Genomic DNA, 15,383 nt, shown 5'->3' with positions numbered 1-15,383 from the left:
GACGCACAGGGACGTGCACACTGTCAATGCCCAGCTTTACTCTGGAGTGGAGACCGGAAACACTACTAGTTGGTATCTTGGAGGGAAATTCCCCATCATTCTGGGAATTTTGACTTCCTTACTGATTCTCACAGGCTAAATTCTAGGGCTCCTCTCACATTTAGTCCTGCTCTTCCCAAATATTCAGAATAGTCCTCTCTCGATTGTGTCCGTGGCTCTTAGAAAAATGAATGGGTAACTTACAGTCACTCCCTACAGAAACCTCGAAGAATCCTCGTCACACGTGTCATCAGCCAAGGGCTGGGTGAACCCTCAGGTCCTTATTGCCCAAGAGCCGGATCCATGTGGGATTCTGGCCCGGGCAAACAGCCTCTTCTGTAGGAATAAATGCAGCTGACTGGTTCGTTCTTGGGGGCTTTAGATAAAAGCTGGGAGGTGTTCTCAGTTGGGACAAGAGGGTTCTTTCGGTTTAATTAATTGGCGACGCGTACATGAGAGAGGCTACAAGTTCAGGGCTGACATCACTCAATTTCTGCCCTCAAATATTAAATCTAAGTCAGTGATTCGCTGGTTGCTCAATAGCACCAAGAATCGCCTTAATGTAAGTCAAGGGCACCTCCAGCCTTTCATTTTGGTTTTATTAATTTTTTTAAGTAGTAAAGCAGAGAGCGAGTGTCTTTCCTAAGCCCTATTTGGCATCTTGTCTTTCAAGGGGCCCAGGTACCCGTTTTCCCCTTCTTACATGGGGGGGCATTCTCGAGCTTTGCTGGAAACCCCGGGCTCCCGCCTTGCAGCTCTGTTTGTTTTGGACTTTTATCAAGGAGGGGCGGGGTGGAAAGTTCTACGTGGGGGCAGAGATGTCAAGCACAGCCCCCTGGCCTTTCTCCCAGCCAAACAGCTCCGATAAGTGGGCAGGCCTTGAGCCCGGAGACCCACAGACACACTTGGATGACTTTACAGAAATCAGTTGGCCAGTCCCTCCAAGGGCTCTGACCAGCTCCGGATGCGCCTCCCCGCCCAGCGCCAAAGACATGGCCAACCGGACCAACGTCTCCATCCCGTACAACAGCTACGAATACTACCTGGACTACTTGGACCTCATTCCCGTGGATGAGAGGAAGCTGAAAGCCAACAAATGTGAGTTCTGATCTGGGGAAGCCGGCCAGGCAGAGGCTGGGGGTTGGCCCAAAAGACTGTCTCCATTCACCTCCAACTCCAACAGATGTCAAAGATGAGCCCACAGAGATAGAAGCGAAGAGGAGTAAAATGGTATCTGTTATCTTTGTAATAGGCTTGAAACTAACCTCCAAAGAAACTCAGACACTTTGGGAGCAGAATATGCTTTTAAGATAGATTTCCTCGATAGAGTTTGATTTGTCTGGGGTTCCAAGAAGCTAGGTGAGTTTCTTCAAATTGTCGATTTCACATTCTCTCTTGCTCTATGCAGATTTGGGAGAGGTTATTGTGTCCACCCCTAAGATAAATGACTTACTAATCTCTATGAAAATAACAACCGATTTTAATCTCCATGGTCTTAGGAAGGACCACCAGAACAAACCAAGATCCTTTTGCTCATCTCTCTCTCAGTCTTTCTCTCTTGGGTAAGTTGGTGCTTTGTGGACAATCTTCTCTGATTATTCCAGCTACTCAGTCAAGATAACAAGTTAGCTGAGGAAATGATTATGAAAAACAAAACAAAACAAAAATTAAGTCCCAGTACTGGGGACCCATCGTCTGCTAGCCCCATATCTCGGGCTCCTTGGGTATTTCATGCCCTACAATCACAAAATCTGACAAAAAATAAGTGCAGTCACTAGAAGGAACAGGATGCTTTTTGTATGAAAAGCCAGAGAACCTGGACACACACCAGCTCAACGCTGAAATCCATTTCCCTTGGAGGAAGTCATCTAAAATGTCTTGTTAGGAGGGGTTCCTGTTTCCAGTTTCCCTTACAACTTCCAGAAGCCCAGGTACCCATCCATGTTTTCATCCATCTCAACAAGCCCCACTTCCACACCATACCACAAACACACCATACCTGTCCTCCCTTCTTGCTTTTGCTCGTGATTAATGCAACAATCAAAATTTTGTAACTATCCGTGATAGGCCAGGTGTTGCACTAGCAGATGGAGGCACAAATGCCAAAAGACTCAATCCCTGTCCCTGATTTTTCTCAAGAATGATTTTATTTTATGACCATTATCGTCTATTTTCTGATGATGCTGTATTTCCAAGCAGGTTATCACAACATCCCCCCACCAAACCTGGGAAAATAGTAACAAGTAAGAACATGACACTGTATCTAAACATTTCAATAATGATGTCTCAGCGTCATCTAACACTCAGTCTACATTCGACTTTCCCCATTTCCAGTAAGGGGGCAGATACAGATCCTTAGTAAGCTGTTATGTGATTCACAGTGTTATGCTGACGATTTGTACAAGTCGCTGGCAGAGCACAGAGAGGGAAGACGTAAGGAAGGCTTCACAGGGAAGATGGGCTACGCTGAGTCAGAAGACCCAAAGGGACTGCCTGATCCACAGAGGGCCGGCCCCGGGGCGGGGGGACCAGTTACCCTCTGCTTAGGCAGGAGGTGCTTCTGGGAAGCGTGACATGGAGGGTGTTTTTGGGAAGATTGATGTGGGGGCCAGACTCTTGCAGGTCAGCCTCAGGGGATTCATGGGAGCTGCAGGGAGTCATTTTAAATTGTAAACAGAAAAGAGACAAGGTCTGATTTGCTTGCTAAGAGTACCACTCTGGCGAATATATAAATTTGAGGTTTGGGTGGGTGGCGGGTGACACAGAGGCAGGAAACAGCCACATGCTGGGCCTGGAAACATACAGTTGCAACGATCTCTACCCTGGGGAGTTGACAATCCAGGAAGGAGGGGCCAGCAGAAATAAATGAGGGTACTTTGGTGTTACAGCTGTGGGAATAAAAGTGGGGGGGCGGCAGGGCCCAGAAAAGCCAAGTGACTTTCCCCAGGTCACCCAGCAAAATATTTGCCGAGCTGGGACTTCAGTTCCAGGCTCTGATCCCTGAGGACTCTTTCCAGGACACTAGACATGTTTAGTGGGCAGATTCTCACCAGACAGGATGAACGATCAGAGCAGGAACCTTCCTCTGTCTTGCTCTCTCTATCCCCAGCTCCTGAATAATGCCTGGCACAGCCTCTGCGGGATGAATAAATAAATGAGTGTGAAGTAGGTAGCTCTTGCACACACCGTTAATTTTCATGATGGATATCTGTGTCAGTTATCAATTTGTTGCCTTCAAAATACGCTCTGTGATAAACGATGGTATTCCTTTAAAGTGAACCGGGAGTTAAGCTTTCTCTGGACAGGGCCGTGGGGGGCGGGGAGGGGAGAGAGTCTGTAGGAGGGCTGGGCTGGGGTTGGGGGTCGGCAGGGGGCCTGTGAGGACATGTGGGGCAGTCAGCCTGTCACTGTCACTGGCCCAGAACACAGTCCCTCTGAGATCTTGTGGCTTCATGTGGCAGCCATCTCAACCTGGAACCCAAGGCCCCTGGGCATTCTGTGGCAGTCATAAGGGTGAGTCCTAATCCAATATGACCAGTGTCCTTAGAGGAGGAGATTAGGACACAGACACATGCAGAGGGAAGACCACATGAGGACACAGACAGAGGACAGCCATGTACAAGCCAAGGAGCGAGGCCTCAGAAGAACCAACCCTGTGGACACCTTGATCTTGGACTTCCAGGCTCCAGAATTGTGAGAAAATAAATTTCTGCTCTTTAAGCCACGGTCTTCGTCTGTTCAGGCTAATATAACAAAATACCATAGACCGGGTGGCTTAGAAACAACAAAGATGTATTTCTCACAGTTCTGCAGGCTGGGGAGTCTAACATGAAGGCACCAGCGTGGTGACGTCTGGGTGAGGGACCTTCTCCTGCTTCGCAGCTGGTATCTTCTTGCTGGGTCCTCATGGGGGGAAGTGGTGAGGGCATCTCTGTGCAGCCTCTCTTATAAAGGCACGAATCTCATTCACAGGGTGCTCCACCCGATGACTTAAGCAGCTCCCAGAGGCCCCACTGCCCGATACCATCCCACTGGGCATTAGGATTGGACAGATGAATTTAAGGGAACACAAATGTTCTGACCATAGTGCAGCCTGAACAAATGACCTCGCCTGGGTCCCCTCCCTCAGCCCCAGGGCACCTCGTAGAGTTTCCTTATATCTTATAGATGCTCTTTTAACCCGAATAATTTTTCATACTAGGCTTCCTGCTTGTCCTTCTGTGTGATTTCTACCTCCTGGACGGGGCCTAGGCTGCCATGATGTCCCCTCCAGTCCTTCTGCTTCTGCTTCTGCATCTGCAGAAATGCCTGGCACTGCTACTTTGAAAGAGCAAGTTCATGGAGTGCAGGGGAAAAGTGGCTTTAATTTTTCTCTGGTCTCTCCTGCAAACCTACTTGGCAGTGCTGGCTCTTTCCCTGCCCCTGGGTAAGATCTGGAGCAGGACTCATGCTCCCGCTTACATTTTTAAAAAAGTGTCTACCAGTCAGTCTTGTTAGCAAAGCAAATGTCTAATCCTATGAGATAAATTTCAAAAATGTTTAAAAACAAACCACCTTCAGGGCACCTGGGTGGCTCAGTTGGTTAAGCGTCTGCCTTCGGTTCAGGTCATGATCCCAGCATCCTGGAATGGAGTCCCACATCAGGCTCCCTGCTCTGCGGGGAGCCTGCTTCTCCCTCTGCCCCTCACACTGCTTGTGCTCTGTCTCTCAAATAAATAAATAAAATCTTAAAAAAAATAAAATAAAAACAAACCACCTTCCAACTTCACTCAAAGGGAGAACTTGCTCTTTCCCTGGCTCAGGACAGGGGTGCTCCTTCCTTCTTTGCTCTGCCGGCTCCTTTCTCCCGGGCCACCTGCACCATCCTGGTCTGGGACACCTCCTCACGGGAGCAGGAGGGATGGAATGCGGAGAGGGTCAGGGAGGACCGGGGGTTTGTCAGCGAGGCAGCTCAGACTCTGATCTGGAGGCCGGCCGGGCTCGGCAGCAGACACCTGCTCGGATGGCCACGGAGGGTGAAGACACAGTCCATGTGCCCCAGCAATGTCCGCTACCAGGAGGCCTGCTACTTGACGCCAGAACTCTGCTCCTGTTGATCTCCCCCCACTCCTCACATCAGCACCGGTTAGCGGGGCTCCTCCGTGGGTTCCCTGGGACGGGGTCACCCGCCCCTGTGACCTGTGTGTGGGAAAGCGACTTTGCTCTGTAGCGGCCGTTACTTCTCTGCTAAACTCTTGTACTGGCCTCTTCACTGGCTGCCCTGCCCCCCGGCTTGACTGGCACTGGTCTAGGCGGGGGTGTCCTCTTCCCTGGGGGCAGCATGTCAAGCTGGCTCCTTCTCTCCCGGGGGGAGCTTTGTGAGGTCCTCTACCAGAGGGGATGCTCCTTCTACTCGGCTGCTGATTGCCCAGTCTCTCGCTATCAAGATTTTCTCGAGCACACATCAGACTCCAGTCTGCTGTGTCCCACTAACTGCAAAGGACACGTGCAGAGTGCCCTGGAGTGGCCCCTTTGCCACTCGAGTGGAGGGCAGGGCGCCAACTACCCTCTCATACAGGGTGAGGGCATGGGGGACTATCTACCATCTCTAAAGAAAATCCCTTGGAGGGAAGCCTCCCAAAACCAGACTTTAAGTAAGTCAACACGTATCTTAGTCTACTCAGGCTGCTGTCACAAAATATTATAGACTGGGAGCTTAAACAACGGACATTCATTTCTCACTGTTCTGGAGGCTGGAAGTCCAAGATCAAGGTGGCAGGAGATTTGCTGTCTGATGAGGACTTGCTTCCTGCCTTGTAGACAGCCACTTTCTTACTGTGGGCTCACAGGGCCTTTCTTCCTGGTCTGTGAGTGGAGAGAGCCTGCGGGGAGACGCAGCGGGAGGTGGGGGGGGAGGGGGGGGGGGGGGGGGGGGAGGGCCTGGGGGGAGATGCGGGGGGGGGGGGGGGGGGTAGAGGGAGAGGGAGTTTCTTCCTTTTCTCATAAAGACACTAATCCCATCGTGGGGCCCCACCCTCGTGATTGCTTCTAAACCTAATTACTTCTCAAAGTCCCCACTTCCAAATACCATCAGTCTGGAGATTAGGGCTTCTGCATTGGGAGGTGAGGGAACATACTCAATCCATAGCATTGCCTTTCTACAGAGCCCACTGTGATCATCCTGTCTCCCCTAGAGATTTCAAATAGCATCTGGGATATTTCAAATAGGAGATGGCTGTATATATATATATATATTTTTTAAGATTTTATTTATTTGAGAGAGACAGAGAAAATGAGCCCAGGGGGAGGGGCAGAAGGAGAGAGAAAGAGAGAGAGAGGGAGAAACAGCTCCCCGCTGAGCAGGAAGCCGGACCTGTAAGTGCTGTTTTGTACTTTGCTCTTACTGACTTGACAATATTTTGTTTTCTTGTGTTGTTAAATATTCTTTCACAAAAATTTTGTAAACAACTGCATGGTGTTCTAGAAATTTCTATTTTTGAACATCTAGAATGATTCCTGGATTTTGCTGGTACAAGCAGTGGACTTGGGAGAAAAAAACTTATGTTGTGTGTCAAGTAAAGATATCTTGCCTACTTTTGTCCATGGTATTTGAATTCAAAGAAGTTTACTAAAAAACAAACGGGGGCGCCTGGGTGGCTCAGTCAGTTAAGCGTCTGCCTTCAGCTCCTGTCATCTCAGGTTCTTGGGCTCAGGTCATGATCTCAGGGTCCTGGGATCGAGCCCCATGTCAGGCTCCCTGCTCAGCAGTGAGTCTGCTTCTCCCTCTGCCTCTGTGCTCTCTCTGTCTCTCACTCTCTGTCAAGTAAATAAATAAAATCTTTAAAGAACAAACAACAAACCCCCCCAAAATGCAAAAACAGAAATCTCCACCATGCACACTCTGTGCTACTGTTACCAGCGGGTCACTTTTGTTTTCTGTAATGGTTGGCAAAAGGCAGGGTCAGGCGGTCTCAGGGATGCTCTGTTACTTGGCTTTGAAGGTCGGGTAAGGTAAGCATGAGTCCAGGTGAGGAGGGACAGAGTCACACTGCAGAAAGCAGGTGAGCTTCTCTGCTGACAAATGTACCTTTCTCTCCTCGCCAGTTCCTCTGGGTTGGATCTCTGACCCAGTCGAACAGACCAGAGAGATTCACCTCCCAGTTCCGTGCAGAGTTACACATCAAAGGCAGAAAGAGGCTGGGGATGGAGCCATGAGCCAGGGATGCTTTAAGGTGAGACAAAGGCAAAGCTTCTGGAAGGTCACCTGGGGTGGCTGGTTGAAATGTGGAAGACCAGGCTGGGTTCAACTCCTGTGCCAAGTAGAGAAGGAGGGAAACAGAAGGAAAAATACCTCGGCTCATGCATTCACCTAACAAGCAGGGAGGATTTTAAGATTTTTGTGTTCATGCCCATACACTGGAATTTATTCCGTCATGGATGGGCAGATCGTTGGAAACATCCAGGGATTGATATACATATTTTATGGAGCATTCAGTGCTGACTCGAAGGCTCTGGGTTGCTCTTTCCCAGGGTTGGCTTGAAATCTGGTGTGATTTTGTTACAGGGACTTCACAAGGATTTTTACCCTTGTGATTTTCAGATATGATTTCTGTTTCGGGGAAAGGTTAAGAATCTCCCCAACACTGTCAAAAAGGGGGAAAAGGCAAATCTGTTTCTTGAGGCTCTGCCTGAATGAATTATATGTATACATTCCAGATACAGCTCTGATGCTCCCTTGCAGGAAGGAGCAAGATGGATTGATTTCCTTTGGGTAGTGTCTGGCTTTCATGCGCTATTATTTACTTCTCCGGTCGGTATGTCTTCTTCCTTTAATTATGGCTTAGGAAAAATCTGTCATAGCCTGTATCGACTTCCACTGATGTGCCGGCTCTGGCAGCTTCAATAATAAGGCGGTCTGTTCACCTGCTGCTCCCACAGCTGGGAGAGGAAGAACAGAAACATGCCACTAACCCATCTCTTCTGAACACAAGGCAGAGAACTCAGCGAAAAGACCGAGCAAAAGGGAGCACCTGGGTGGCTCAGTCGTTAAGCGTCTGCCTTCGGCTCAGGTCATGGTCCCAGGGTCCTGGGATCGAGCCCCGCATCAGGCTCCTTGCTCCGCAGGAATCCTGCTTCTCCCCTCTCCCACTCCCCCTGCTTGTGTTCCCTCTCTCACTGTGTCTGTCAAATAAAATCTTAAAAAAAAAAAAAAAAAAGACCGAGCAAAAGACCTACATGTAACTCTTTTCTCACATCAGAGCAACCAATTTTATATTACAACTTTAACCGAGACTTGTAACTCTTCAGCCAACGGTCAGCCCTATGGATAGGATATAAGCGGTGAAAGTGATTTTTTTTTTTTTTTAAACAAGATATGAGACTGTTTACCTCGGAACGAATTTCCCATCGAGGTAGCCCCACCTAGAGGTGCTACACGCGAATGATTCCATTCGCGAATGATTCCGTTACTGCTCAAAAACTGCTTGGGGCTCCTCTTTTGGAACTGACTTTGGTAGTGACAGCATGTTCTATGGGACATCTACAGTGATAAACTATGTATCTCTTTCGAGGGTGGATTTGCTTTGGGGAAATAGTTAGAATCACCCATAAACCAATCAGGTGAATGGAAGGGATGATTGAGCTGATTGGTACTGCCTGGGTGTCGAAAATAAAATATGATTTTACAAAGTAGCAAAAGGTGTGTGTGTGTGTGTGTGTGTCCTTGATGATAATTCCCAAAGAATAATTTATAAACATTTATGAATCTTTGGTAAATGTTTATAAATGTTTAATTAAGATATGTATTTTAGGAAAATTTATATGCCTCTATGATAGAGGATGATCATTGTGAAAGTCAGCATTCATTTGGATTTGTAAGTTTTGGTACGCTCATTTAAAAAGTCAGCTCTTTTTACTGGTTCAAATGAAGAAGATTGGTTACAATTAACAGAGTACCAGGCTCAAGAGAAGTTGGTTTCTCTCTCACATGAAAGTCTGCAGGACCAGGTGCTGGGTCGGCCCCATGAACTCCTCAGAAGCCGGCTTCCTTCCAGCTCCTTGCTCTGCCGTCCCCCGAACATGTCCCTCATCCTCACACTCCAAGCTGTGCTCTGGCCATCACATCCACGTTCTCACCAGCAAAATGTAATAGGGGATTACGAAGGGATACAAGGTTATTAGAAATCTAGCAGTCTCTGCAGGAGGCCTTCCAGTAGCTGTCCTGTAACAGCCCCACTCACATCTCATTGGCCAGAACCTTGTCACATGACCATATCTAGCTGAAAGGGAGTCTGGGAAATGTAGTCTTTGTCCCAGGCAGCAAAAGGCAGGGCTTCTATTACTATGAAAGCACCTGTAAGCAAACATGAGGATTCACAGCTAGCAGTCTATACTGCAGTTACCTTTACTCATAATTCACATTTCAGTGGAGCTTGAAGGACACAGTGATATCACTTGCCCAATACCCTCTGAACAGAAAAAATAATTTCAGTTCTTTTTATATATCATTTCACAACCATTAAACAGGAACTGTGCCATGTGCATTATAGATACATATTATTTTATTTAATCCACCTAACAGTCTATCTAACACACACCATCATCCCCATTTAAGGTGTAAAAATCTCAGATTGCCTGAGATCCCATGGCTAGAAAATGGCCAAGTCAGAACTTGAATCCAACACCACCCACCTGCAGCGCATAGGCCCTTAACCCGGTTGTTGTTCCCCAGGAAGGGAAAAATCTTGGAGTTAATCTCCTATCAGGACTCGGGGACCCAAACGTTAGTAGCATTTGGAGGAAGGCTAAAACGGAGGTTTAGCAGTTCACAAAACTGAACAAAACCGAGGTGCCTGCTATGAGTAGGGAGTATCTGGGTCTGGTTACTTTCTCAGCTCCAGGGTAGGATGAGGAATCCCCCAGTGTGAAGCCCCACCATTGCCATTCGAGCCTCTTCTTGTCAGTCGATCGTGGATGCCTAACTCCCACAGTGTGGACTCGGAAAGGAAGGAAGGAGGGAGGGAGGGAAGAGGGGAGAGGAGAAAAAGGAAGTAAATGAGGAGCGGGGAGGGGAGGGGAAGGGAGGGGAAGAGGACGGGTGAGGGGAGGAAAGTTTTCCATGGCTGGACCAGTTTCCTTGTCAAGCCAACCTGGTGCTCCTCAGGGATGTTTAAACATTTCCAGCCCTGGTGGATGACATCACTTGCCCTGGAATGAAATGTTCTCTCCAAGCACTTAGACTGAATCTTCAGTAGGAAGAGGAAAAAGAACCCTATTTTTTTTTTTTTTGGCCATCTTTTTCAGCAGAACACAAGGAAAGAGAATTTAGTACAGGAAATGGCCAGTGGCTACTGATCGCCTTCTTGATCTGAAAACAATTCAAATTTCACTTCTCTGAAGACACTGTGTTCTGTGGAAGGTGTTGCTTCATTTCCTGCTCAGTATGTGGGGATAGTTGACCAAGGGCTAAGCAGACGCGTGTGAGCCCAGGAGAAGGGGGGGGTTGTGTCTCAGCTGCTGAACTTCTGAAGCTGTTTTCTTAGAGGCCCTGACGGAACTTCTCTAGGTGCTGAAGATCTCAAACCCTGAATGTTTTTTTTTTTTTTTAATTTTGACAGAGAGATAGAGAGAACAGGTAGGCAGAGAGGCAGGCAGAGGGAGAGGGAGAGGCAGTCTCCCCGCCGAGCAGGGAGCCCGATGCGGGGCTCGATCCCGGGGACCCTGGGATCATGACCTGAGCCGAAGGCAGCTGCTCAACCGACTGAGGCACCCAGGCGCCCCACCCTGTATGATTTTTATGAAGGAGATAGAGCAGTGGTGGTTGCCTAAATCCAAAACATCCTTCCAGAATAAAACCAAACCTTCTGAAAGCATTTATACTGTCCCACTTCGAGGGTTATAAAATAAATTGTGACCAGCTGGTGGAACCGAAGCACGTGTTCTAGAATAATGTGCGGTGAGCAGTCAGGGAATGCTGAGAACTCCAGAGCCTCCTTTCAAAAGTCCTTCAGTTTCGGACAGACAGTAACAACCTCACTCCCTATTTCCCGGGAGCCCATACATCCCCTAAAACCGGTCAGTGTTCTGGGGCACCACCGTCCGTTTCTCAGCTCAGGGACAGAGAGGAGAGAGGATGTGGGAGCCAGCCTGGGGGTCTTTGTTGTCCTTGTCTTTCTGGATCGTGGAGGCTAAGTTGCTGATGCTTCATTACAAGGTAGTGGGGGCTCTGATTCCTTCAGCGAGTACTGCATCTCTTCCTATAACTGTTTTTGATGCTGTCAAGGTCTAAGATGAACTCTTAACGAGCCTTTGGTTTCTCTCTCTACCTGTCTTGGGTCATGGAGAGTAGAGGTGACACCCTTTACTCAAGTGTCATTATTTACCCCCAGCGCCTTCACTTCCTGGCTCTGTGTAGATGACACACAAATCACTAACACCCCATTCATTCTGTCTTTCTGTTCGTTTCCTCATGTGCTTATGCATTCCTAAACATCTTTTTGTTTAACAGAGCACAGCACAAGGCTGGGCAGGAGCTCAGAGGAGGATGTAGGGGAGGAGCATGCAGGAGAGAGGGGGCGGCCATTTTGCTGTGCTACTGCGGTCCCCTCTGAATCCTTCACAGCCCCTGGCAGCGCCTGACTTGAGTGGGTGCTTAATAAATTCCTGTGGAGTGATCACCCTGCAGTAGCCTCCTTTGCTCACACGTGTAGGTGTCTAGCAGGTCCAGCTGGGGGCATCTGGGCCCGGGGGCAGGAGTGTGTCTGGGGTAAGATACTCGCACACACTAATTATGAGCCCGGTAAGCTGTGCCCATAGCCATCATCCACCACCAAGAAACACTACCGTATTGCAACAGCGCCTAGCAACTTGCAGAATGTTCCTGATCTGGAGCCCCGGAGAACAGCACCTCCTGGCCTGCCAGGTTCTACCCAGAGCCCCCAAAAGGCGAAGTATGATTCCCAGTTTCCCTGCCCCTTCCGCCTCTGGCCACAAATCTAGGCCCAGGGCCAGCTGCACAGGGGATCTTCCCTCCTGTCATTGCCCCCCCAGCTGGGCGCGTGCCCCTGAAAGAAAGGGGGCAGTGAGGGTTCGGTTAAAAAAGTCTGCCTTGCCCACCACAGGAGGGTTCCAGCCCCCTAGTCGAACTCACCTCCTCCTAAAATCTCTGAGTCTTGGGGTCTCTGAGGCTGCCCCTGATGGAGCAGGGCCCCCAGGCCCCTGCTGCCCTCACAGGGGAGGGGAGGTTGGCTGTCACATGAGCTGCCCACAGCCCTTTCTTCTCCCTCTGTGGAGAAGGAGAAGGAGGGGAGCACCAGGGGCCGAAAAAGCACATCCATGGGGTGCCACCCAATTTCATGGACTGGTTTTCCCTCAGCAACCCTGCCGTCCGTTGCTCAGGGAAAAAGTCACTTCCCTGCTGCCCTGGTCCTTCCCAAGGTTACTGTTCGTGGAAAAGTCTTCCCACTGGTCACGGCTGAGAGGCTGGAAGAGGGGAGAAACGCCTCTCCTCAGGGCCCTGTTTCCCCTGGCTGCGGGCTCCGGTGGCGTCACGCTGATGTTGAGATGCACCCTCCCCCCCCACAGATTTGATTGTCATCACCTTCTGGGCGAGCCTGGCATTCTTCGTCATGCTTCTCTTCCTCATCCTGCTCTACATGTCCTGGTCAGGCTCCTCACAGGCGAGGTGAGTACAGAGGGTGCCGACGCAGGTAAGTCCCGGGGCTAACTAGCCAGTGACTGCAGGCCACGCCGTGGAATATTACTCGGTCACAAAAAGGAATGGATCCCCGATTCCCGCTCCAACACGGATGCACTTCCAAGACACTGTGCCAAGTGAAAGAAGCTAGACACAAAAGGCCCCCGTGTTGGAGGATTCCATGGATATGAAACATCTAGAATAAATAAAACTCTATAGAGACGGAAAGCAGATTAGTGCTTGCTAATGGGGCTGGGGCTGCTTGTTCGGATGCCAAAAATATTCTAAAGCAGATTGTGTGGATCACTGCACAGTTTTGTGAGTATACTGGAGATCTTTGGATTTTCCATTTTAAACGGCCAAACTTTACTGTATATAAAATATATCTCAATTAAGCTTTTAAAGAAAATAAAGCCAAAATGACCCCCCATGGCAGTTAGGTCTTGCCAAACGACTCACCAGGAAAAGGGGACCCAAACGTAGGCATCTATGACCACCATCTGTTACTGAATACCTACTGTGTGCCTTAGTAGCTAAACTGGAGGTAAAATCCAGGAGCTCCAAGCAGTAATTAGCTAGTAATTAACCTAGCTCATTATAGGTTAGGTCTCCTGTGCTAGACAATTGGCCCACCATATCCAATCTCCCCTTCTAGCTTAATCTGCCCCCCAACAGCTACTGCTGTCCTAATGAATGTTCTAGCTGGGGACCCTAGACTACCTCTCTCTCTGTCTCAGCTGATGGGACCAGGGGTGGGCAACTGACCCAAGAGGGCCTGCCCAAAGCCCCTTGAAATGCATGGCCTGACAGAAGAGCTGGGCCCAGGGAGCGCTGAGTGGTCCAGGAGCAAGACGGGCTGGAGGCCATCAGTGACCAAGCAGTCTGGGGGAGTGGAAACCACGAGTCAGCATAGGAAGCTGGCAACAGAGAGTCAAGCAGAGCTGTTCTGGGAGAGGGAGGGGAGGGAGGGCAGAGAAGAGAGGGCGCCCCCCCCCCCCACCTGGTGGGGTCCCTATGCTGGTTCAGGGCAGACCTGCACATCTGCACACGTCCAGATCTACCTCAAGGGGGCTCTGTCTCCCTGCCTCCACCCTGCCCTGCCCAGAGTGGCTCACAAGTCACTTCTGGTTCCCTTTGGTCACACGGGGAGGCAGGGGCCAGCTTTTGAGCAATGAAGAAATCCATTCTTTTTGTCTAGTTTTAAGAACTCACACTGAATTTAAGCAGATTTATATCCCAAGAGGCACCTGGGTGGGGGGGGGGGGCGGTAAATGAACGCACTCTTCTGAGGGGACTTGTAGGCAGCCCTGTGATAGGGACAGTTTGCAAGAATGGTCAGTACCCTCCCCAGTGGAAAGCTCCCCGGTCCAGAGGGCTCACAGGAGGCCATAGCTGAGGAATCTTGCATGTCTTTCAGGGCTACAATTTTACGGGGCAAATGGATGATGCTGTTTGCCCTGACACCAAAGAAAGCACTCTCCAGACATTTTAACGGGCATGGGATGCTCAGGGGAGCCAAATGGATCTTACTGTAAGATTTGGGAAGGAGATGCTGAGTGGCTCCCTGAGGAGTTGCTCTTTCTATGCTTAAAAATATTATGCTAGCAACATCTGAAAGGAGGGCTCTGCTCTACCAGGCTCCCTTCCTGACCCTCTTCATTCATGTTAGAATTAGAACTAGTTGAAACTAGTTCTCTAGCTGAGTATCTACCAAGGCATCGCCTCATGTTATCCTGATGATAGCTAAGAGCAGATGATGGTCCCATTTCATTGATGAATCGGAAGGCAGGTGGGACGTGGTGGGCCGGCTCATGCCAGGCGGTTGTGCCCACCGCCCCCACACCTCACGTTCAGGAGAGGCGTCCAGAGAGGACGGGTTTCTAGCTAAGACACAAGTTTGGCTGGAGGCACAGATACATGAGCTATCTACTCCGGTAGCTGGATGGAAGGTCCACTTGCCTGCTCCCCATCATAAGTGGACAATGAGGGAGAAGTGACCTCAGAGGGAATGACCGAGGGTCAAGGTCACCATCAAGCACTGCTTAGTATCTTCCCTTTCTCCACAGTGGTGACCTTTGTGAGCTGGGCTGTTGAGGTGCTCTTGCCCCATGATGCCTTCTCTGTGGGTTCTGGGCAGGCAGGACGGTGCAACAGGAAAGCATCCAGTAAGTTCTTGCGCCAGCTTTGACGCCTGCCTCCCCTCTGCTCTGTCCACAGGAACAACGCCCAGCACCGCCCAACATGCCCCTGGAGTAAGAGCCCCCACCTCCCCCTCTGCTTCCGGAGGCACCCCACAGGCTCCACTGAGCTCGGGCAAAGAGCCAGGCAGCAGAGCATGCAGCCCTGAGCAGCAGCGGTGGCCACGAGCCCCCCAACCTTGCCCCACCCTGCCCCCCAGGCCCACCCTGCTCTCCTCCGGGAACTGGCTGTCCATGGGGACCCCCCACAGCATCAGCTGACATCAGGAACAAGCGGGACGAGCCGCCCCCTGGAGACAGAACCTCTCAACTGTAGAACTGACCCCAGCAAATTGGTGAACTCAAACTAACCTGGACACACAGGCGCCTTCGGAAAGCCTGCTCCTGTGCAGCAGGAAGTGCAAGTAGGCCAAGATGTACTCTACGAGGGGGCACAAGTACACATTATCCAGGGCTCGCAGTCCCCGCCAGCA

The 15,383-nt window shown here is 50.0% G+C and overlaps 1 protein-coding gene across 1 annotated transcript; it reads left to right on the top strand.

The window, feature by feature from the left end:
• The first annotated feature begins 1,031 nt into the window (after positions 1 to 1,031).
• LOC110570084 (melanocortin 2 receptor accessory protein) lies at positions 1,032 to 14,968 on the top strand. The gene is made up of 4 exons (XM_021678050.1): positions 1,032 to 1,137; positions 12,601 to 12,700; positions 14,850 to 14,877; positions 14,930 to 14,968. Exons 1-4 carry the CDS (start codon positions 1,032 to 1,034, stop codon positions 14,966 to 14,968), a joined length of 273 nt encoding a protein of 90 aa, XP_021533725.1.
• Positions 14,969 to 15,383: the final 415 nt, after the last annotated feature.

The sequence above is a fragment of the Neomonachus schauinslandi genome, chromosome 1 (genome assembly GCF_002201575.2).
Source record: "Neomonachus schauinslandi chromosome 1, ASM220157v2, whole genome shotgun sequence".
Classification (NCBI taxonomy): domain Eukaryota; kingdom Metazoa; phylum Chordata; class Mammalia; order Carnivora; family Phocidae; genus Neomonachus; species Neomonachus schauinslandi.
The sequence above is the reverse complement of the archived record's forward strand: the minus strand, read 5'-3'. Positions and strand labels throughout refer to the sequence as shown.